Below are 25,013 nucleotides of genomic sequence, written 5' to 3'. Positions count from 1 at the left end.
CACAAGCTACCTCTTTCGAACGGCGAGCGTTGTTCGCGAACAGAGGGAAATGTTGTTCTCTCCTATATTGTTCTCAGAGCTGGATTATGTCACTACGGATTAAATCGGCGTCAGGTTCGCGTGCAGCTGCGGACGTCACGGCGAACAAATTTACCTCTCACGGCTACATAGTGTAGACGAGATAAACGTTTAAACAGCAGAATAAAGCATAACCAACAATTATAACGAACCAATTAGTGGTTAGCTTTGAATTTGCTATCCTCGCTAGTTTATTTTGGTGTCCTTAAATATATATCAAACGGAAAATGGGACACTCTTCAATCTTGTCATCTTCATACCTTAAATTACCTCTTTAGTGCTGGAAATACGTTAGGACAGATTGTGAGAGATCTTTAATAGAATTTCAAGCTTTATTTTTTAACGTACATCTACTAACTACTGGTCAGCTCACTTCGGGAAACGTAAGTGGTAATACCATAAGTCTATAAAATTCCATAAATTTGTCACTTTGGGGAATATTTTACTGGGAGTTAGTAACCGAGTGACGTCATCACGAAAAGCAAATCTTCCCTAATCGAGGCGCTGTCAAAGGCTACGTGTGACGCGTTAGTAAGCGGACGCAAAACGTCCACGAAGCCCGTAATGCAGTCTGCCTTGTCAGTAAAACTTTTGCACGTGAAGAATAGGAAGTTTCACACTTATGTAACAAAAATATAATACACTTATGGTAATACCTATATCCATTTTTAGTCTCACCCCTCTTGCATTGTTAGCCTCACCAGTCTTGTAATAGAGGAATTGTTAGCCTCACACCTCTTGTTAATGAGGAATTGTTAGCCTCACTTGTTATAGAGGAATTTAAGCTGTTATTTTCACTCTTACGGTGTTCGGTGTAATTAACGATGTCGTTAGCGGTGAGCTGGCTCCAAAAGGACTTCGTTAGTGAAAAGTCGACTGCTCCTCAACGGCACTCAATAGAAATGTAATTTATACGTCCTACGATTAGTATTATTTATCTCTGTATAACTACGCCAAAGCAGCACCGTTGTTACTAATCTTAGTGTTCGGCCCCAAAAACAAAAGTTACTTTTAAGTCGGGCATTGCTCATCAACGGCACTCGATAAGAAATTTATTGAAACGTCGTTTTCCCACAAAGATCACCCGAATATTCACGAAGATCACGCGTGTTTACGCAATTAGCGAATCACGTGAATGTCTTATATTTGAACTGTGAATATAAACTCTGTTTGGGACTCCTTGGCAAGAAATTTTATGCCGGGTGAATGTTTAATGTAGGACTCTATTCTATGATGAGTACTTCCAACCGCAAATTTTGGGACTGTATTGAAATTGAGTAGTCTAATTTGATACGATTTTTTTTTTCAGAGTGAATGTTCTATATCAGGCTGTGATTATTTATTATGTTTATTACTTTTTCGTGTGACTTTTTGTACAGGTTGAATGTTATATGACGGAATGTATTCTTAACAAATCAGCGGGATTGTGTGTACGGAAATGTCCGTGATATCTTGTTCATGTATATTAAGGTATATTTCGAGACATCGGCTCTCGGACTAACTCGCAACTAGGAACGTTCTTTTCTCCCTCTTTCTCACTTGTTGCCTAAAAATATTGTAAAACCAATAGGAATTGCTAATATTGATAGGAACATTTTAAATATTTCTAGAAATGTTATTTAGATTTTTTTTGGTTTAGCACCCCATATGTATTTAATAAGTCACGAGACAGCGCGGTTTGAAAGAGCAATAAAAACCTCACGGCCGGCGATAGTTCTACCGTTCGGGTTTCGCGCTAAAATTATAATTAATAGGAAGCTAGCTCGTTATTGTGGCGTATTTTGGTACAACCATGAACCACAAAGCGACTTATAAAGCGGTAGTAGAAATGCCATGGTAGTATCATGCTATCTAAATTACGCCACACCGGCGAGCGAGTTTCCTATTTATTATAGAAAACAACCTCAAAGTAACTATGCCCTGTAATTTTCTGCGCGAAACTCGAACAGCATAGTTGATGAAAGTACTTGAACCATCACCGACAGTCTCAGTACCATCACCGACGGTCCAAGTACCATCACCGACAGTCCCAGTACCATCACCGACGGTCCCAGTACCATCACCGACGGTCCCAGTACCATCACCGACGGTCCAAGTACCATCACCGACAGTCCCAGTACCATCACCGACGGTCCCAGTACCATCACCGACGGTCCCAGTACCATCACCGACGGTCCAAGTACCATCACCGACGGTCCAAGTACCATCACCGACGGTCCAAGTACCATCACCGACGGTCCAAGTACCATCACCGACGGTCCAAGTACCATCACCGACGTTCCCAGTACCATCACCGACGATCCAAGTAATTTAGATAGCATGATACTACCATGGCAGTAAATCATTTCTACTACCGCTTTATAAGTCGCTTTGTGGTTCATGGTTGTACCAAAATACGCCACAATAACGAGCTAGCTTCCTATTAATTATAATTTTAGCGCGAAACCCGAACGGTAGAACTATCGCCGGCCGTGAGGTTTTTATTGCTCTTTCAAACCGCGCTGTCTCGTGACTTATTAAATACATATGGGGTGCTAAACCAAAAAAAATCTAAATAACATTTCTAGAAATATTTAAAATGTTCCTATCAATATTAGCAATTCCTATTGGTTTTACAATATTTTTAGGCAACAAGTGAGAAAGAGGGAGAAAAGAACGTTCCTAGTTGCGAGTTAGTCCGAGAGCCGATGTCTCGAAATATACCTTAATATACATGAACAAGATATCACGGACATTTCCGTACACACAATCCCGCTGATTTGTTAAGAATACATTCCGTCATATAACATTCAACCTGTACAAAAAGTCACACGAAAAAGTAATAAACATAATAAATAATCACAGCCTGATATAGAACATTCACTCTGAAAAAAAAATCGTATCACATTAGACTACTCAATTTCAATACAGTCCCAAAATTTGCGGTTGGAAGTACTCATCATAGAATAGAGTCCTACATTAAACATTCACCCGGCATAAAATTTCTTGCCAAGGAGTCCCAAACAGAGTTTATATTCACAGTTCAAATATAAGACATTCACGTGATTCGCTAATTGCGTAAACACGCGTGATCTTCGTGAATATTCGGGTGATCTTTGTGGGAAAACGACGTTTCAATAAATTTCTTATCGAGTGCCGTTGATGAGCAATGCCCGACTTAAAAGTAACTTTTGTTTTTGGGGCCGAACACTAAGATTAGTAACAACGGTGCTGCTTTGGCGTAGTTATACAGAGATAAATAATACTAATCGTAGGACGTATAAATTACATTTCTATTGAGTGCCGTTGAGGAGCAGTCGACTTTTCACTAACGAAGTCCTTTTGGAGCCAGCTCACCGCTAACGACATCGTTAATTACACCGAACACCGTAAGAGTGAAAATAACAGCTTAAATTCCTCTATAACAAGTGAGGCTAACAATTCTTCATTAACAAGAGGTGTGAGGCTAACAATTCCTCTATTACAAGACTGGTGAGGCTAACAATGCAAGAGGGGTGAGACTAAAAATGGATATAGGTATTACCATAAGTGTATTACATTTTTGTTACATAAGTGTGAAACTTCCTATTCTTCACGTGCAAAAGTTTTACTGACAAGGCAGACTGCATTACGGGCTTCGTGGACGTTTTGCGTCCGCTTACTAACGCGTCACACGTAGCCTTTGACAGCGCCTCGATTAGGGAAGATTTGCTTTTTGTGATGACGTCACTCGGTTACTAACTCTCAGTAAAATATTCCCCAAAGTGACAAATTTATGGAATTTTATAGACTTATGGTATTACCACTTACGTTTCCCGAAGTGAGCTGATCAGTAGTTAGTAGATGTACGTTAAAAAATAAAGCTTGAAATTCTATTAAAGATCTCTCACAATCTGTCCTAACGTATTTCCAGCCCTAAAGAGGTAATTTAAGGTATGAAGATGACAAGATTGAAGAGTGTCCCATTTTCCGTTTGATATATATTTAAGGACACCAAAATAAACTAGCGAGGATAGCAAATTCAAAGCTAACCACTAATTGGTTCGTTATAATTGTTGGTTATGCTTTATTCTGCTGTTTAAACGTTTATCTCGTCTACACTATGTAGCCGTGAGAAGTAAATTTGTTCGCCGTGACGTCCGCAGCTGCACGCGAACCTGACGCCGATTTAATCCGTAGTGACATAATCCAACTCGGAGAACAATATAGGAGAGAACAACATTTCCCTCTTTTCGCGAAAAACGCTCGCCGTTCGAAAGAGGTAGCTTGTGAACGCCACGTCGAAATGATCGGAATAGACCACTCTCGGCGCGGAAAGCGCTAAATGATAAAATAGAAGTCCTCCGCTCGCACTAAGCTCGCTCGGCGAAGCTGAGGCTATTTGAGAGAACACACTCTTTCTAACGAGAGCGAACAGCCCCAAAGCGACATGGCTCTCGCTTGCATTGAAGACACTCTCTTAAAAATCGACTACTCATGTTCACGTGAACTTTTAGGATTTTTCCAGTTTTCGCTGTTAGCAAGCTAAGTAAAATATATTTTGGTTTGCTTACTTTTTGAGCTAATGTGATAAGGATAATATTTGTTATCTTAATCTTTACGCGATATTATAAATTTAGGAACACTCACATCTTTTGCCCACCTCTGTAATAGACTTCAATGGATTCCCCTTGACGACGAGTTCTTTGCTCCCAGGGCTGGATAAATAACCGGCTTTTTTGAATAAATTCAGACCAGGGGTTTTAATTGGCTATAAACGTTTTTTTTTTTCGGTTATAACCGACTAAAATATAAACAGTACCTTCTACTTATGTAAGTACAAATTGTCTGCAGTTATTGTCGTAAATAAGAAACTAAACAAATAAAGCGAAATAACTATATAAAGAAACTGAATTCTTTTGATTTCCTCGGGAAATTCCCCTTAGTTTTTGTGTATGACGCACCGACAGAAGGGAGGCAGCGTATTTTAGAACTTTAAACCTACCAAAAAACTGGTAAAATTAAACCGGTTTCTAAATATGAAACAAAAAAAGAACTAAATTTCAAATTAAAACTATTAATTTACTAAAATATTTATATTGTAATTTATTTTTAAAGCCAAAAAAATCTGTATTTTTCAAGTGTCTATAACCAGATTTAACCAGGTGGCTAAAACCGGTATGGTTGGTTCTATGGCAACCCTGTTTGCTCCATTTCACAGTACAATTTTTGAGAGCTTTTAAACGGTGGAAACCATTCAACGAGTAATGTCTTCCATTCGTTCCAAGTATGTACTACAGTGTTTTGACTTTCATACCATACTTTAGCGGTATCTTTGAGCTTTGGAATCGCCATGTTGATGACCAAACGCTCAGACCATCCATAAGCTGAGGCTGCTTCGTCGATCTTTTTAATCCATTAATTTATAGTTTGGTGAGGTATCAGTTGGCTGGCGTCCTTGCTACTCATAACGACGTTTGCGTTTGCGTGTCCTCCAGCAGCAGCTTACGTCTGCTCGATGGCGGTACTAATCGCTAATTTGATAGCGTTCTCAAAATCTTTGAAGAGAAACAATCCAGGTTCCCGCTCTCCGGCTCCTTTATGACTGGTGACTGAATCATTGTCGCTTTCGTTCTCTGCTCTATTCATTTGTTCGTCGAGATTCACTGAGTGATAGTGATTATCGTTTTCGCTTAGGGTGTCGTTGTAAGGTTCGAGATTTTCGTTGGAATTTTCGTGATTCGCAGCTTCCGAGTCGATGGAAACTGCTAACGGTTGTAATTCGGCGTTTAAATCTTGACCCTCGGTTATGGCGTTATTCCTACAAATGTTGCATTTCGCGGATCGAGAATCGCGTAATCTTGAGCTTCTTCTAAAGTTAAACAGTTCTCCGAGTTATCATCTTCCATCAATTAAATTCGACGAAAGTTCTTATATATTTTTTGTTGCGTCGCGCGATGACTTTTGAAATGGATCTCGCTTTTGAAATATATTTCTCACTCGCGACGTTTTAAAAATATCTTTTTAGGCATTTCGTTTTCTTTCAAAACTCCCAATCTTAACCAATTTCTTTCGGCGATTTTGGATATTAATCCAACTTCTGACGTGTAAGAGTAGCCTCTTCGTTGCTCCTATTATCAAGCGATCACTACCACTATTAATTGTCCGACGCGGTTAAGATTTTAAATGGTTTAATATTCCGTTTAAAATACAACAACGATACATGTTACCGAGACCTAGGAGCAACAAACACAAGGAGAACGCAGCTAGCCTTTAAACACGCTAACGAAGGGTCGTGTACGAATTTCATTGGACGAGCGTCACGAGCCTTAACGCTGAACGTTTTACGGGCGGGGGGAAGACAATATCCGAATTTTCCCTTTCGACGGCAGCATATGCTAAAGCGTCTAACCAATGAAAAATGTACACAAGAAAATCCAGGACTTTTGATGGGTTGCGTTCTCCTTGTGTGGGGTGCTGTGTTAGTTGCTACTAGCCGAGACGTTGCGCAAAAGACAACTGACTATGGAAAAATAATCCCGCGCTACTCGCGACGGATCTCGTCCTAAATATATTTTCAACAATGCTATAATAATGAACGCTAGGCAACACAGAAATAGCGCTAACACTATAACACTAGATTAATTCAGTATCTGGAAATTTTAACCCTCGATCATTACGCTACTTTCGTTACTAAATTCATTTCAATTCCTTTAATTATTTTGGCCAGTTACCTTCCGTTCTTTTTGGTTAAATCTCTACATGAAAATTCTTAAGAACTAAGTAAATTCAAAAACATAGGCTAAACACATCCTCTAAAAACTGTCAAACCCACCGGCTAGAGTCCAAAATACCGAAGTCAACAGGCACAAAAATATCCCAAAAGTCAGAAAGATAGGATGTCACGGACATTTGAGTACACACAATCTAACAGAGGTATTAATTATATCTTGTATATCAACTTTAAATATGAAAAAAATTTCAACCAACTTGTACATTATCTTAATAAGCTAAGAGTAATTTTATCAACAATTTGCGTTTTCTAAACAACCCTGTATATTAAAACCTTATCTCAATCACTCTGTTGTTTAAAATAATTATCATCCTAAACATTAAGAACCAACCAGTAATTTTATCATAAAGAAAAGTCTAACGCTATTTTGCAACGTCTAATAATTATGAACAATATTTCAATCACGGTGTTCATTATAAAAACCTAAAAATAATTTTAACCAAAATCAGAAATATCTCCACAATGTATTAGTCCATTAAGAAAAGGACAAAATGTAACCCATCATTACAGCCATCCGGTTAGAGTCTTTAATCTCCTATGGAACAAATAGTTCAAATACGCTGTGAAATCCAATATTAGTGTAATGGTGTTAAACACGTAAGATTAATAAGCCACGAAAGTGGAGCTTCCCTTTTATCCCTATCGGCCAGAGAGTAATGTATAATAGAAAAATAATTAAAACTGACGTTGAAAAGGAGTACTGTTCACATGTCCCCTCTCGTCACCGAAATTATTATTGGCCTATCGAGGGTTTATAATGGTCTATTGACTGACGTACCATTAACTTATTTAACGGTAATGCTGGAAGAGTTATGCCCAGTACGGCGTTGATACTGGTCAAAATTGAAAAATCACACAAAAGTGGTAATGACCAGCCTCTGTGCCCCCGATTGCCGAAAGTTATATTGGACTAATGAGGGTAGAACCCACTAACGATTGACCATTTTATAACAAATGGTTCCAGAGTAACGGGGCGGCGACTACGTACCTTTTGAAAATAGTACACACAACTTTTGCACTCTCGATGGCGTACTTGCTGAATGGCAGGCCCTACCTCGTCATTCAACCAAAGACAATTCAAGGAGCTTGAAGGATCTCGCAGTTCTGGGCTTCTATTTGGCTAAATCCGGAACTGGAACAGATACATTTTCTTCAGTAATTTTCAGCTCTGTTAGTTTACAAAAGTACCTCCTTTCTGATACCTTTGTCATGATATTTTGTTACAAAAACGTCAATATCGGCGTAAGTTATGTCAATTTCTGTGGTTCTGTTAAGAGTAAAACAATTTGAGCTTGTAGTTTTTCTTCTAATACATTTTTTTAACATTGGAGATATTTATTTGGTTTTCTCGTTAGAGACGAGTTTATTTTTCTAAGATGCAAAGATTATTTTTTCAAAGAAAAATATTAATAGTAACATCTATAAAATTTCATAGAAAATAGTTGGTTTTTCTAATAAAATATAGTTAATAGAAATGGCTGTTTTTCTCGGTGGTCTTCATACAAGAGAAAAATACATTTAGAGGATAATATACATGAGTTGCTTACATACAGTATTCAATAATCGAGTATCAATACTGATCTTTCCTAAAAAGACAAAATCATTTAAATGACCGGTTTTATCAAATTCAGTATAGAGTATTACAGTTCTTTTCTATCTGTTTGTCGTATGTGCCTGGTACGTGTGTGAAAAAGGTATATCAATTAACATGTTAAATATTAACAGTCTGTCATAACATCAAATAGCTCTGTTATTTTAAATGGTGTCCGTAGTATGTATTGTCACTCTATTGTTGTTTAGATGCATCCAGAAATTCTTCTTTGGCAAGGTGAACTAGTTTCGGGTCAGTTAAGAAATCCATAAACGTCAGTGCCAGAATTTTGGCGGTTCTGATGGCGAATGGTTGAGCGACGGGAGAGCTTGCGGCTGTAGCGAACGGTGCCGTGTGAGTGTTACTTTCAGTGCCAATTCGGAAGATTGGGTGCAATGTTGGCAAGACGTGAGAAACATTACCACAATCGCTAGCTGCTCCTCTTTTTATATTCGCTGGAAAATTCACACCTGAAACGAAATAAAAAAAAATAGTTTCATTTGAATTATGGATGGTGGTGGAGCGGCATTAATTTCAACTTAATGATAATTATTTTGAAATTATTTTTCACGTTTCTCCTAATCACACTCATGCTAAAAGAGTAAGCTCCATCCCACAAAAAAATCAAATCAGTCAAATGTATCATTTGATCCTAGAGCTAACTATAGGTCGGTTTACAGCTTGTTAGACGCCGAGTTTGCTTTACAGGGGTAAGGAAAAACTCGGATTTTTTTAGCTTCTTTCAATCGAGAGATGGCGCCAATAGTAGAGCATAGCGCCGAACCAATTTTCAACGGCGGCGGCGGGAACGATAATTAGTTCGGCGGCGGCGTGGCGCGCCGATTTTCAGAGAATAATCGGCGGCGTTGAAAAAAATCGGCGGCGGCGGCGCCTAAGGGGAAAAAATGCCCCCCCCCCCCTCAGAAATAGCGCCAGCCTTTTAATAGACCGCTAGAACTTAAATTGTTAAACACATTTAAAAAAATGTTTAATAGAATGTATTTTATTAAAATAGGAACCACTTGTTTCCAAAACAAAGAAGAGGTAACTTTGGTAACTTATTTAATCATAAGTGTGCCTGAAAGATTTTTTTCATAATGATACCTTGTTGCAAGGATATGACGTTATTGACGTCAATTCCCAGTCGATGACGGTTTTATCGTCATCAAAACTAGTTCTCGCGTAGGGGGGGAAGGAAGTTAAAAACAGTTTTACGCGACGTTAGTGCTGTATTTTCTTTGGTGGCTGTCAAAGACTATATAAAGTTACGCGTAGCTTTATATAGTCTTTGGTGGCTGTGAAACAAGGTATCATTTAAATTTTTAATACAGATATGTTAAACAGAGGCACACTTATGAGTAACTATGTCACATATGATACTATTAAACTAAAACATTTACGCTAGTAATAACAATACTGTACTAATTTACTACCATTTCACTAGTATTATTATCTATACACTCTTTTTAGAAACTTTTGCTGGGCGCCGCCATTATCGTACAGACAACCAACGAGCCAGCCCTCTACCGCAGAAATTTCATCCCCCAAATCCGGTTTTTTCCCCGCGCATTTAAGTCTATTATCGCAAATTATTTTATCTTTGTATCAAAGGAATTTTTAAAATGTAATAGAATAGTTATTGCTGAATGCAGCCAATGAAGCTGATACGTTTCTGTACTTATTACAAAATACGAGGCGAGGCAACTCCAAAGCCGTTTTCGTTTCTCTCTCTCCTATCCCAGCTATCTGCTGCAGAAAATCTTGGTGCGCGCGGTGCAGTGGTGCCAGATCTTTTGGAAATTATTAATTATTTTTATTTTATAACGCTAGTACGGTGCACCCAACAGCCTAGGAATCGTAGCACTACCAAAAGAAAAATCTATGTAGTTTAGATCTAAAAACGTAATTATTATACTTTAATAATGGAAATTAATTCGGCGGCGAAATAAAAATGTTTCGGCCTCGGCGGCGGCGTTTCGGCGTTATCTAAATAATCGGCGGCGGCGGCGTTTGATCGGCGGCGCTATCCTCTAGCCAATAGTTCCTAAATTGTAGCGAAAATGTACTAGTGGCGCCACCTCAAGAACTTCTGAAAATAAAAACAAAATCCTAACATCTCCCTGCCCCTGTGACTTACTACCCAGTTATACATCAGTAAACCCACCTATTCCAAGGTGAACTATAAAATATATATGTAATACCTTAAGATCAGTTTTCTAAAGATAATACCTTTAGAATAACTTTACAGCTTAGATTATAAAGGGTGTTTGAAAAGATTATGCAAAATTTTAAGGAGTTGTAGGGGGTGAGTTGAGAAGTATGCCTGTTTTATCCCCATTTTCCTACGATGAGTTAAAAGAGTGCCAGAGAGCTTCAATGCACGGCCTACTAGCCCCTGGAAGTAGGATGCACCAAGTGCAAAACCAAACAGCTGGGACTTTAAATACTGTTTAAGTTTACTTTTTTACGCTGGTTACCTCGATTTGTTTACAAATTACTTTTTTAACTATCACATGAACCCAAAAAACTCAATATTCGCAATTTCCTGCTGCTTGGTTTTGCACTTGTTGCAGCCTACTTCCAGGGGCTAGTAGGCCACACTTTGAAGCTCTCTGGCGTTATTTTAACTCATCGTAGGAAAATGGAAAAAAATCAGGCATGCTCCTCAACTCACACCCTACAACTCCTTAAATATTTTGAAACACCCCGTATAAAGAAACAAATTGTAATCAACTGAATCATTCTGAAAGCTCACGTTAAAGTTTGGAACCCCGTAACGATTTGAAGAGCTCTAAATTCCTTAGACCATGTTATCATTACGACGAATTCTACATTAATTCTAGGTGGAATAGTCAATACGGTTCGACATTTTGGCTTGAACAAATGTATGAAAATCATAATATCTAAAAAGTAAAACTTACCATTATCTCGGCCATGCGCTGCGTAACGACCTTCAATTACTGAATTGTGGATAATATGCTTGTAAAAGTGATATTCGTTGATCTCAGTGGTCGATTCGCATCCAGTGGCAATGGCTGCACTTTCAACGCAGTTTAAAACTCTCTTTTTCAGTTTCTCAATGTCGGCAGTTAACGCTGTTCTTATCAGAAACTGCACCTTTGAATCTTTGGCTATAACGTTCAAGCCATGGCCGCAGTCACGAATTGCAACTAACAAAAATAAATATAATTAAATTTAAAATCGTAATTTTCTTAAATTATAAACTTTAACTTGTCTTCCCCTGTCCTTATTTCGATGTGCTTTTAGTTTCAACTATTTTGATGGAAAACATTTGGTCACATGACCTGAATCTGTAAGGATTATCCGCAGCCTATTAAAATGACAGCTATTTTGTTAACGCGTGTAGCAAAAAACATACCAACTAAATTTAACCAATAGGGAGTCAATCTACTACGTGTCGTAACTTTTTCCAGAATGTCGGTATTGTAAAGTATCAAAATACAACCACATAACTTAGCCAAATAAATTATTTTTCCAGAAAAACTAGTTTTTGTCACTTTGGTGGTAAAGCGTACGACGATACGCAATATAACGCTTAAACCTTAGTTAAGGGTAAACGTACTTCCTTCAAAATTTCTTGTCTCTGAGAAATCTATAAGCGGTTTCGCAGTGAAATCTGGTTGTGGAAGGGATGTTACGCATCTCCGTATAAGAAAATCAGTCAGTTTGCTTTGTCGTGGTGATAATGATGGAGGCGTTTGTCTAATATTTTCCAGTGGCAAAGACCACCACCAACTCGAATTATTCCGCCTTGGTCAAGATACAACTGCAACTTTAGTATCTATTTACAACTACGTTAGCCAAATGGTGGGCTATCCTACCAGATTATGGTCATATGACAAAGATTTATCGCATACCCCAAGGGTTCTTACTATCCCAAAAAAAGTGAAGGGACATATTGAACTACCAAAGATAGCACAGAGTAGCAATACTAAGAGTGAAAATTCTGTGCCGACACTCTCCCTACTTAGGTAGAGGGCCACTAGCCCTTCAGAAAAGGCACTAAAAGGCGGGAAAAGGACCCACTGGGACCCAATGCAACCGAGCACAGCTGGCAGCGGAGCCTCAGTGTTGTTCCAAAAGACCGGGAAGCCTGAGACACAGCGCCTCATACGGATACCTGCCGCAAAACATCTGAAAACCAATTCCATCGAACCGACAAAGACGACTGGAACCTCTCCTTTAGCTGAGGCGAAACCCAGTTTCCTGCCTCTACCTGAGCCAAGTCAGAGGTTGAGATAGGACTATTTTATCACACGTAACATATCCCTGTGTGCCACCGAACTTATGGATTACAAGAGCTGGACACCGACTCCCGGTAAATCCACCAGTTATTGTCGAAACTACAAGTGCATTAACTTGGTTGAGGGCCTGAGAGAAATATTATTAATTTTTTGTGAATGTAACTGTTTCGGTTTTGACCACAGCATCACGTCAGAAGTCTATAGTAAACCCCTTCAGTAGTAATAGTTTCACTAGGGTGGATTACTTCTAATTTTTGTGGATCCTAATATATATTTTGTCGAGTGGAGAAGGTCAAACAGTCGTGAGTTCAAATCCTGGCGCTGACAAGTCTGAAACCTATAATTTTTGTTTTAAAAATTACTTAAAAAATTTCCTTTTGTGATAAAAACATGATAACCATTATGTACATGTACATTTTAAGGTGGTTTAAAGTTATGAATTCCAGATTTCTCTAGTGAAAATTTTGCTTAAAAATATTGAGTTCTTCCATGGATTGGAACCTGCACCAGTCCATTAGACCAAAAATAGCTAAAACTAAAATTAATAACGGTAGATGTCACCATTGAGGCGAAAGAAAAGCACTGTCTTTTCGACTACTATATATTTGCTCTTAATCTTATTTTCAAAGCCCAACGTTTATAGTTTATGGTGAAACTCTGGTTCGAAATTTTTGGGCTTACGAACTTCCATACTTCCCCCCGAAGGAGGTCTATTATAAGTTTCTGATCACGTCTTACTATTGAAAAAAGGCACTGACAATCATTCTTAGTATTTGCTGCGAGCTTTTCAATTGAGAACAAATAAACCTACTGTTAATCCTAGAATCAGAAGTAAGTTGTTGCCTTAGCAAACTAATATTGTTGTAACAGGCTACTGACGCGTCTAAAGCGTTAATGCCATCCCAAGGTGCCAAGCCGGCGTGGGATTCCTTTCCATGAAAATGAGCTCCGATCTAATACGAAAGAAATAGAAATATAAATTGCATCAAGTATATATTTATTGATACTTAGGGATAATTACTTTGTTAAATTGATTTTTGCGTTCCTCCCAATCTCCATCACACTCTAACAATAAGATGTTTCCCCCTTTTAACTTATATCAGACCAGTTTCTCATAAGTTCCCTAGCGACGTGATTGGAGCTCACTTCGGTCCGATCTTGATGCTCGCGAATCATCTCAACATAGTAATTTCCCTTAAATATTATCTTAATCAGAGCCATAAGAAATAAACACTTTCCTATTGGAAAGTTAGTAAGTACATCGCCGAAACCAACGCAATTAACACTTCAATTAAACCTTAGACCAAGAAACACAGGGACGTCGCACGGTAGATATTTCGCGCTCGAAGCTTCGTTGCGGCTGCCTATTTCCTATTTATCTCGCGCTGTGTCGCTAGTAGCGAAGGTGAGTCAATTTTTATTGGCTATTTAAGACACGGACACAGCCCTACAATCTGTCAGTACGTGGCCTGCAACAGCAGGGCTCCAAAAACCAAAATTTCTGGTATGTTAAATTTAATATTTGTGTCCCTAAAATATTTAAAAAAATATAAAAAATTTAAAGATATGTAACTCTTAGCTGATTATTTTTTTTTCAAGATCTTTAAAAAACGTTATTTTTATATCTCATGGATAGCCTATTGACTATCTGTATCACCTAACCCCCCTCTCCCTACCGCAGCCGCAACAAAGCCCCGCCGAAAAATAAAGCGTTGGGTATGCTATGAGCGAGACGTCCCTCGGTTTCTTGGTCTAAGATTAAACTATAAAAAGTTTTAAATCACTAAGCCTGGACCTACAAGCTACTTTTCATTATTTTATGGTCCTTGCCGTTTTGGCTTGAAGTTATGTTTTAATGGTAATTTTCATATCAAATCTTTTTTCCCCAATGACACACTCGCCCTGCTCCAATTTGGACAAACAACGGAACTGAGTATCATATCTTTAGAAGTAGTATATTTCGCTATGGACATATTTAAAAATAAACCTCGATTGCGCAATAGAAAGGCGAAGCCATCTCCTGAATACGAGAACGGGGGAACTTGTAGGAATATAGCCGTACCTTGGTGTGTACAGCTTGCACCTCCTTCACGTTCCGCCTACACATTCTCTGGTTCTTATTTAACTTGTCTAATAACTCAAATAAACCAGTTCCATTATAATTTTTGCTCATTGTCACGCTTTTTGTTCCTATGTTACTTTGGTTATTAGATATACTACCTCCAAAGCGGCGCTGTACTGAGGCCCAGAATTATCGAGAACTCCCGGATGAGCCATCAGGGCGAAATCTAGATTTTTAAAAGCGCCGCCATTGATGAGGTAAATTTTGCCTCCGCCTCTTTCTTCGCCAGGAGTTCCCAGCACGATCAGCTGAAACACACAAACATCATCATTAGCGCAGTTTCCAAGTCTGTCTACATTTTAAAACTAAATAGCAAGTGGCGCCTCCAAACAATACCCTTTAAATGCTTTTCCGTATTACACCGAAAAGAGCTCGTTATGTATCTCCTCATATCGTAGACGCAGTGCGAAATATTATCATTTTATCTAACGAGGACAAGTTTTGGCGATTTCTTAGAAATAATTACTTGTAACTCTTTAACAATACTTAATCTACTTCTATCTCTGTGAATAACCATAATGCAGGTTTATACCTTTCCATAATTTCACTTATTTTTGGTCAGTCGAAAAGATGTTTTTATAATTGAATATTGACATTTTACGCTAAAGATATTTAGTCCCCGTGCGTAAGCCTTGATAACCTCCAACAAACGGACCTAATACACTAGGTAGTAGAATCCGCCGAAAATTACTAGGCACTACACCAAAGCCGCCACTTGCTTTATAAAAGGTTACCTTTCCGGAAATATTATGCTTTTCCATTGCGGATTTCACAGCAATACTGCAAGCAATTCCAACTTCAGCAATCAAATTGTGACCACAAGCGTGACCCATGAGTGGGAGTGCGTCATATTCACACATTACTACTCCAGATATTGTATTCTCCGACCCTGTTTCAATGAATTTAATATAAAATAATATGTATCATAGTCTAGTGGGGTGGCGGAGTGGTTAGCACTTTAGCCTCGCAGCAAGAGGAGCCGGGTTCGATCCCAGCTTGTGGCACTGGGTGAAAACTCGGAACAACTCCTTCTGCGTTGAGTTTGCAAGTTCTCTCCCCACTGGTTTAAGGGGTTTTCACCCGAGTTCTTCGGTTTCCCCTTCCATAAAAACTTGTCTAGGTTAACGGTAATAGTTAGTGTAGGGAGCTGTTGGCTCGATCTCGTGGCATGCAGGGCTTGCCACCACCCTCCTACGCATTGTAACCCGGCCACCTGATTTAAGGGCTTTAAAAGTCGCATGATGACTTAGGCCTAAGGTGGTGCCTTGGGTATTAGCCTAGCTGATTATTATTATTATTATTATTATTATAATATACAACTCCGTACCCTAGATTCGAATTCAGCGATGTTTCCGAAGGACGATTTTGCTGTGAAAATTTTAACGCACGTGACCTCCGAAAAATTTGATTCCATAAGTTGCTTAAGGGCGCTATCTACAGTTTATTACCATGAAAACTATGGAGCTGATATGGGAAAAAGCTATTGAGAGTGGTTTCAAATCTAGGGTACGAGGTCCATATTGTCTTTGGTGTAATCAAGGTACCAAACATGCACCAACAATGCCCGTACCTTTAACGAGTATTATACGATTTCATATTAATTCTAAAGAAATTATATTACAATTCTATCTTTAATTGAATTTATAAATAAAAAATATGTAACAGTGTAATAAAGGTACCGTACATATAACAGTACCATAAATGGATATAATCATTTCAAATGATAACCGAATCCACCACTGTTCTTAAAATTGGTATCACATATTCATTTAGAGAGTCAAACGTGTAAAAACAATTATTTAAGATAAATTTCCACTGCTAATGGCATTCTTCTAAATCCCATAGATTTCAATGGCGTAATAAGAGCTTTTGATTGTGTTAGTATAGACGAAGAACGGGTTCATCTATGGGGTTAGAGAATCCACGTGACCACGTCTGTAAATTTTTTGCGGTACAAAGATTAACCGACTTGAGGAAAACACTTATAATAATGGCTATCAGGATTCTAACGAAACTAAACCGTTAAACGACTCATGAATGGTTAATTAAGGTTCAAGGAATATCAATGTTTAATGATGCTTACAATGAAAACACAAGGTTTTTATCGTAATAATTAATAGTTATCAATGTCGGTTATATACCCTTATATTGTATAAATAAATCAAATTGTCAAACTTTTATTCCTACCAATGGATTTTCTTTCGTATTCAGCCCGGAATGCAGTTTCCAAAATATACTTTCGTTCCACGGAGAATCCATTTAACTCCAAAAACTGCGTCAGTACATCGTGGGCAAAATGTTCTTCGAACTTTAGTTCCGGTTTATTCCAGATTTTCAAACTTAACTCAGCCAACTTTTCCTTCTGTTCGTCGAGGGTGTCAGTTATTACTTTCTCAAAGATGCTCTGAGAGGAACTTGTATTTTCCATGTCAACTAGGAAATAACAGTTTCAACTGAACGTGAATAAAGCCAAAGCGAATATGACGCCCTCTCCTTCAAAGTCGGCGATTTGGACTGGGAGATCAAGATAAAGCGAAGTACGAGTGGACTGAATGTAGATTAAACGCGTCAACGTTCTACATCTGCTCTATCGCTAAGCGCAAACGATAATAGTAGTTAGGTATCGCACTCGCGCGGTGATAGGCATCGCGTAAGGGGGGGGGGTACTAAGCGTGGAATGGCGTTTCTTTCCCCCCGTTGTGTACATGCATAACTTTAACATATGTTTTGTGGATGCTGCGCTTTGTGTACGTGCTTAACTTTTACATAAAATTAGAAATGTTAGTTCGTTAGCAATTCTATTTGTTTTTGAAATAAAATACTTAGTTAAATTTGTATATATTTTGTTTTAAATATTTTTTTATTGTGTTGAATAATTTTTTCAAAAACATTTATCTTTAGTTTTTCAAAAATATTAATAATAAATATCATTAAAGTGCAAATATTATTTTCGGTTGATGGCGTTTTTGACCATTTTTTCTCACTTCGACAAGTTTTTTTATTGCCGCTTAAATGTTAGACCTCGATGTATTTATAAAAAATTATAATTGTTTTAATTTTGAAGTTTGTTATACTTTTATAACCATGTTTATACCTCTGCGAGGGGACTACGTCCCCTAGGAGGGGGTTATACAATCACCGTGTCTGTATGGGTGTCTGTGGGTGTGTCTGTGTGGGTGTGGGGGTGTGTTTCTGGGCAGAGAACGCGTTCGCATTTTCGGAGCGAAGGGTAATCGCTGCGTACGCAGTTTCTTAGAATTAGGGAAAATGTTTTTCCAAAAGCGCCCCCATTTTGTTGTCATTGGGTGTAGTTTAAATATTTATTAATTTGCGTTAGTATTGGGCGGGATGCGAACCCAAACCCTCCTGCACGACAAGTGAGCGTTCTACCACAGAACCACGGATACATGTTACACTACATTGAAAATTAGAAACTTTTCCGAGGAGAGGTATATTTTGGCTTGCCAACTTGTTTCTAAAGACGACCGACCGAGTTTTTCATGTAGGGTTGACGGAGTTTTGAGTTTCATTGTCTCTGAAGATGATTAGCGAAGCTGATCGAAACTTAGTAAGGCTTAGGCTATATTAATAAAAAACTTTTAAAAGCAGTAATTTCGTCGACGCGCCCTCTTTCGGATGTATCTGAGTAAGCATGGCTGTAGCTTCAAACTTTCCGAGGTTTGCTTCAAGGTAAATGTGAAGAAAAACAGAAGTACTGAGATAGTTGTTTTACTCTGCTTTCTGAAATTACAACCACTTCCACAACAGGTGTTATTTTACGTTATTTCGAGTTGAAAATGTTCGCGAAATAATTTACTGTTATGGTATAGTTTTTAGCGTCTCATGATTTTTTTTTTAATTTGTATCTGCATGTACGAGTATTATTTCTAATATTTTGTATTCCGGTTATGATATTATGGCATCTTAGCCTCGGTCGCTTGTCTCAAATCGCTGCGAAGCTCCACGCTGCAAGAACAACAGCACAAATAAAGGAGTTTCGTTTCATCATTTCCCAAAAGACGAAGTACTAAGAAAACCGTGGATTAAAAATATGGCTGTTTCTAACTTCGAATATAAGCCTTATATGAGACTTTGAAAAACACTTTGCAGTCTCAAATTATAATCATGCTAAAACGAGGAGCAATTCCTACGAAATTGACATATTTAGAAACTAAACCGGTTGCTTTAGTCCCCCTTGACCCCCAAGCTTCAACATCAACTGCGAACAGTGGCGTAGACAAGGGGGGGTATTTCCCCCCCCCCTTGGGCCTACTTTTGACTGTAATAGCGACCATTCATCCAAACGTCTTAGGATATTATAAGGACAGTGCAACCCATTGTGTTGTCAGAAAAAAATAACACACGTATAGGTATTAAACCGTTTTATTTTTGGGCTATAAGAATTTGTCACGAATTACAGGCGTGTCAAGCTACCAAATCAATGAGTGGTAAAGCAAGTCAAACATATTTTGGTTCTTCAGAACCATCTGAATTTTTAAAGGAGATAAAAGTGTTTTGGATGAGGAGCCTAATGAAGGATAATAATAAATCCTTTAGACACTAGCTACACTCCTTCAGAATTACCAGAAGATTATTCAAAGGAGTGAGTTAAATACCAAACCTGGTAAATTGATTTATACAAATTGCCTTTTTAAAAAGCATTTGAACCTTTGAATAGGAAGTGTTCTGACTCCGTATTATGTATTTTGAATTTTATGAAATTATAGACAGATGTTGAATACATGATGATGATATTTTGTTTGTACATGCGTTAATCATCCTAGCCTATCTCAACTTCGTAAAAATATTACCAAATCTCCCGAAATATTTTGCAACAAACTATGTAATTATTTTTAATTCAAAATGCTTGTTCTTTTTGTGAATGTAGCGGTTTCACACTCTTCATAATTCACGTTGAGTTATTAATAGTTAGGATCATGTATCATAGATATATTTTATGAAATACTTGTATTACAATTCCACCAGGAGCTAGTATTACTTTGAAGTAGTATTGCCCAAATGTACAAACTAAAACATAACAGTTCAGTGGACCAGACAAGGGGTTACCATGCCAACCCCCCTTGTTGAAGCTTTGACCTTACTAAATTTCACCCCTACACGGTATGACCCCCCTTGATGGATTTCTGGCTGCATCACTGTATTCTACAGTATTCGGATTGGGGGCGGGCCGAGGTTTAGAACAGCCTTCGTTTATACCGAAAATATTTCAAAAAACTTCAGTTATTAATTTTTAAAAAGAATTGCGGATATACATTTTTATAATAAAAAATACCTCATTTTAGAACTAAGGTTAAAAATTTGTATTATTTTATATACGAATTTTTCAACACTTGCAGGGCCAGGATATTTACTTAAGATACACAAAATTGTTATAAAGATAAAGTGCAATATTACAGCTCTTTTAGTACTACATTTAGATCAATGTTGCAAGTAGAGGCAGTTTGTAAAAAGGGTCTTTCTCAATGTTTGGCAAAGGCAACCTTAAATTGAGCAAAAGTCTATGGGAAATATGTTTTAGCAGCTTCTATCTCTTATAAAAAATGTCACAAGAAATCTTAAGAAATGTTTTAACGGTAATCTTTGGAATTTACCGAGAACGTTCTTAAGAGTTTCTTTAGAAATGTTTAAAATAAATTCAAAAGAAAACCATAAAATTATCTTAACATTTCCCAAAGAATTTAGACAGAAATTAATGATACTGAATAATGATTATAATTTTTGATTTTTTATGCGGAATGTTAAATTATTTTAAAATTGATCTATCTCGATTTGATATTTTTTAATCATGTTAATTTAAGATTTAATTTTAAATATTAAAACTCAATCAACTGGTAATTGATTTTAATATCCAATATTTTTTTGATAATTTTTAAAAGTTTATAAAATATTTAAACCCAATAAAATGTTTTATTATTTATATTACAAGATCTGGTTAAATTTGCATTATTTCCTATGTCTCAAAAAGAGTAATATTGGGCTTTTGTCTTTCAAAAAATAGTAATATAATCAAACTTAAATTATCTCAAAACTTACCTTTATTTATGCTCCGGTTAGAGACTGAAGAGAGGCCTCCTTTACCGGGCGCGCGGGGGGGGGGGGTATGGAATAAAATTCTAAATGGTAATTTATTGGACAGCAAATAACGTTTAAAGTGTACTAGATTCCATGTGCAAATTAATTTGAAAAGTCAAACGCGTCTAAAAGACCTTTAGGAAAAATTTATTATAAGCAATTTGAGGTCCCCTTGCGCTGGTGCCGTCGCCCAGCCGGTCTGGCCACTCCGGGCCTGATGCTAAGAGTTCAAACGATTACTATTCCAAATAAAACCAAATTTTTTTTGAAAATTTCTTTCATTTTTCATACGTTTTCCACAGACCGATTTTCCTATAATTTCCCTAAAAGGTCTCTCTCAAAATTTCCGTTTGATTTTCTTCAGAAATCTTAAAAGATATTTTCAAAATATATTCTAAAGAAATTTCTCTTAAAACTTCCCTTTATCTTTTCAAACGCGTTCTGCGGTTGGCCTACCACCAGGATATTGGCGCGGCGGGAAGTAAACTTAAAGGAAAACAGGCAGAAGAAATCCTAAGCCTTTAAGATACTATTTCCAAACGTTCAAACTACTAAGAGCTATCTAGGATTATCTTAAGATTTTTTATACATTTTGTGTAAGGGAAAAGTTCCTCTATTTACGTTTTTAATGCTAAAATTTTCAAGTCTCCCACACTTGGCATTTCAATAAATTATTCTCGGATTTTGGAAATGGTACAAAAAATATGCTGCCAGGTTTTTTGTGACATTTTATGTAAAGTATTTTATTATCTTTACTTAACCTTCGCAAGCACTACGAATGTTTTAGTCTAAGTAGATTTTTCAGGATTCCGCGCTGTTACGTATTACAGACTATTAGATAAGTTAATAATTGATTGAATAAGTTGCGCAACCAGAGGGGGCCCCCCAACATATCATACTGAGTTATATTTTTTATAACTTATTTTCTTCAACTGAGCCTTCCAGTTTATAGATCAGATTCACCTGGGTTCACCGCCAAATACAGGACATATGTTTACTTGAAAGTTCCATCATTTTGGTTCATTTGGTTCTTGTGCTAGTGAGAATGGTATTAACCTTACCTGGGATTAAAAGCTTGGGTTATCTAGCTTTTATATAATAGCTTTAGCATATGTAAAATAATAACTTTAATTTGGACCCAGAATATTGTTTCAATACTATTACGAAAAAAGTTTCGCTGTAATTTTTGTTAATTGGCATCCTTAGGGTTTTTTATTACGGTGTTATTTAAAGTGGATTTTGAGATAGAACCTGGTATAATAAAGTCTTTTTGCCAAACTACTTGAGAAAGCTAAGAAAACTTATGAAGGTCACAGAGAGTCATTGAACAGTCAACCTCCCATACCAAAGACATTGTCTTTTCTATATAAGCACGCTGACAAGGATGAAACTGTAAAGGCTTACAAAAACGAATGAAGATTGGAAAAATCTTTTTAATTACAATCTATTATACCAGACCTATTCGGATTGATTATATGTGTATAATATTAATGGATTTAAACAATTGAAAAATGTTTTTTTAAAGCATATTTGATTAAAAACTTGAAATGTATCAATTTTAATTAATTAATTATATATAAAAATTTAACACCCCACACAGATATTACACGCTTAATTCACTATACAGTGTGTTTCAGAGAAATCTGGCACAAATTTACAAGCATGTTCTTTGGGTAACAAGAAATGAAAAGGTCCTAAGAAACGTTTTCCTAAATTCACCCGTATCCGAGTAATGGCCGTCAAAAATCAGCTTCCAAAACGTCGAAAAACGCGCAAAGGTGCAGTTTCTATTATTATTTAACCGATTTTCTAATTGTTTTAGTTTAAGAGTTTATATAAAAATTTTAATGCAATTCAAGTAATTCAAGGCTAATTAGGCTATGAGATATAATACTAAAGAGTATATTTACCAATTTTATTTCAAATCTAATGTTTAGATTGTTCTTCCTTACTTGGCTAAGCAACGCTTATTTAAAAAGTATAAAAAGTGGAGTGAGGAATGCGTGTTTGACAGGTGATGAATCCCTACAACGAGCTCTCATTCCTTTGGCAAACAGCGCGATGGCAGGAGGAAATAGTATTTCTTGTTCCAAAAAATGATACTATTAAATAATATGTAAATACTGGGGAAACTCCGCCTGGTTGAATCGTAAGAGGGGGCGCGATTATTTGGGTTTTTTGTTTAGGGTGTAGACCAATTCCCGTCATCGTAATACATATCAATCTAAATGTATATGGGCGTTGATAAGATAAACTAGCTTATTGTTCCAAATCTCATTGAAATTATTTAAGCGAATTTATTTTGTATAAAAGTGCATACGCAAAAACTTTATTCTTATTACAAAACTTTATTTTTAAAATAATAAACATTAATAAATAGACATAGTACAAAAATACGAAATAATTTTCAATTCATAATCTGAAAATAAATATACTTTTTGAATTACTAATATTTTTTGGAAACAATTTGCTTACCTCCTTATATTATGATAGTAATCCCTTAAAAAAAAATAAGAAAAATTATAGTTTGGTATTATATTTACCATTTCGTAGATTAATCTCCCTCGGTCTGTACATATGGTTGAGTTTTTATAGCGGTTGGAGTTGGCACTGTTTGTGCACGGCCAACTTCGATCACGCGTACCGCGCTTTAGCGGCCCCATCAATCGCCTCGCATCTAATGTTAATTTGCGTGTATAAATAATCCCGATAGGGGCGCTACATACGACCAAAAACCTACTATCACCAAAGGCGGGGAATATAAGCGAAATCGCGGAAAAATGCTTTTTCTTCGGTTTTCCACTTTCCTATTTAGAAAAAACAAGGTATAGTAAGTGAAACTATCTTTGCGCAATATATTTATGTATAATTCATAATTTAAAAAAAATATTACCTTATAAATATTAAACGAAGAAAAAGAGACGCGTTTTTTACGCGAAGGCGCCATATTAGAATACATAGTTTTGAAGGCTGTAGAGGTGCTTAGAGCGTTTTGACGAGTAAATAATGTATCTCTTAAAATTTATAAATCTTAAATAATAACAAATCTTTATTAATAGTATATATATAGCAAATTCACGAGTTTATAAACGTTCTTAGGTAGTATTTTCTGTAAATCTAATTAGATTTAAGAGTAAGAATCATAAAACTAATATAATTGAAGATAAATGATGCTTAGGTACATCTTTGGAATTAAATAGGTAAACGATAGATTATTGTTCAGGTTTGTAACTTTGTTATGGAAAAAAATCTCAGTCAGATAAATTTACGAACCGCCCTTTCTAAATATACAATATTATTCTAGGTTTAAAAAGGCGAAAGCTTAAAACTTGTTGAAACCTAAAATTATAATTTATTGCGCTTATAATATATTTTAACTTAATATTATTTAATAAAAAATGTTAATAATATATTTACCCTGAAGTTACAGTGAATCTTCTTTTCACTTTTTTTTTATTTATTTATATGTGTTTCAAGTATTAAACAATAACACTATGTTCCTGGCAGCATTTAGAGGATGTTCTTGGTTTCTGTTTAACTCTTTTATAATTTATAAACACCGTTAAAAAATTTGAATCATGACAAAAATATTATACTATTAGTTAAATATTAACCTACATTCGGTTTAATTCAATGTTTTTTTAAATTTATTTAAAAATAATTGTTTTTTGTGGATTTTTCCTATCTGACTAACGTTAAATTTTGGTCGTAGCGAAAGCCTGGTGGGAAAATATATCCCCGGTTAATTCAGGCGATTGACGGGGCCGCTAAAGCGTGGTACGCGCGATCGAAGTTGGCCGTGGTTTGTGGTACTATGGCTATACGTTGTCTAGCTTTTTCATACATTTATTTTAAATGAAAGAACAGATTAGTTTAATTATATTCAAAGATAGAAGTGAACGAAATACCACGTATGCTTGCTGTCAAAATGGTTATGAAACTCCCCTGGCTGTAATTCTAAATTTGGAAAATTGGGCATTTAAATAGCGTGGCAACTAGAATGAAAATCAATAAAGATTCCCAGGTTCTTTTTTCATTGTCTTTTTGTGACAGAAATATATTGGGGCATTCGCGCTATATTACAATATGGTGTCCCACGTCCTCCGTATTGTA

At 36.6% G+C, this 25,013-nt stretch overlaps 1 protein-coding gene across 2 annotated transcripts; it reads right to left on the bottom strand.

Moving 5' to 3' along the window:
- Positions 1–8,287: 8,287 nt before the first annotated feature.
- Positions 8,288–17,364, bottom strand: LOC149963369 (xaa-Arg dipeptidase-like). Of its 2 annotated transcripts, none has more exons than XM_090180482.1 (6): positions 16,995–17,364; positions 15,542–15,696; positions 14,906–15,055; positions 13,497–13,638; positions 11,342–11,590; positions 8,288–8,890 (listed from the first exon to the last, which is right to left on the bottom strand). In XM_090180482.1, exons 1-6 carry the CDS (start codon positions 17,233–17,235, stop codon positions 8,616–8,618), a joined length of 1,212 nt encoding a protein of 403 aa, XP_090036608.1. In that variant the 5' UTR covers positions 17,236–17,364; the 3' UTR covers positions 8,288–8,615. The 2 variants fall into 2 exon arrangements, with proteins under 2 accessions (XP_090036608.1, XP_090036609.1); XM_090180483.1 differs by lacking the exon at positions 16,995–17,364 and adding an exon at positions 16,135–16,306.
- Positions 17,365–25,013: the final 7,649 nt, after the last annotated feature.

Source organism: Leiobunum rupestre, chromosome 1, assembly GCF_980474605.1.
Source record: "Leiobunum rupestre chromosome 1, qqLeiRupe1.1.hap1, whole genome shotgun sequence".
Lineage (NCBI taxonomy): Eukaryota > Metazoa > Arthropoda > Arachnida > Opiliones > Sclerosomatidae > Leiobunum > Leiobunum rupestre.
The sequence above is the reverse complement of the archived record's forward strand: the minus strand, read 5'-3'. Positions and strand labels throughout refer to the sequence as shown.

Coding starts and splice junctions, on each gene's coding strand:
- LOC149963369 (XM_090180482.1), bottom strand. CDS start 17,235: ATGGAAAATACAAGTTCCTCTCAGAGCATCTTTGAGAAAGTAATAACT. Junction 15,056..15,541: donor AGCATAATATTTCCGGAAAG/GTAACCTTTTAT, acceptor TGTGTGTTTCAG/CTGATCGTGCTGGGAACTCC. Junction 11,591..13,496: donor TTCTGATTCTAGGATTAACA/GTAGGTTTATTT, acceptor TATTTTTGTTAG/TTGCAATTCGTGACTGCGGC.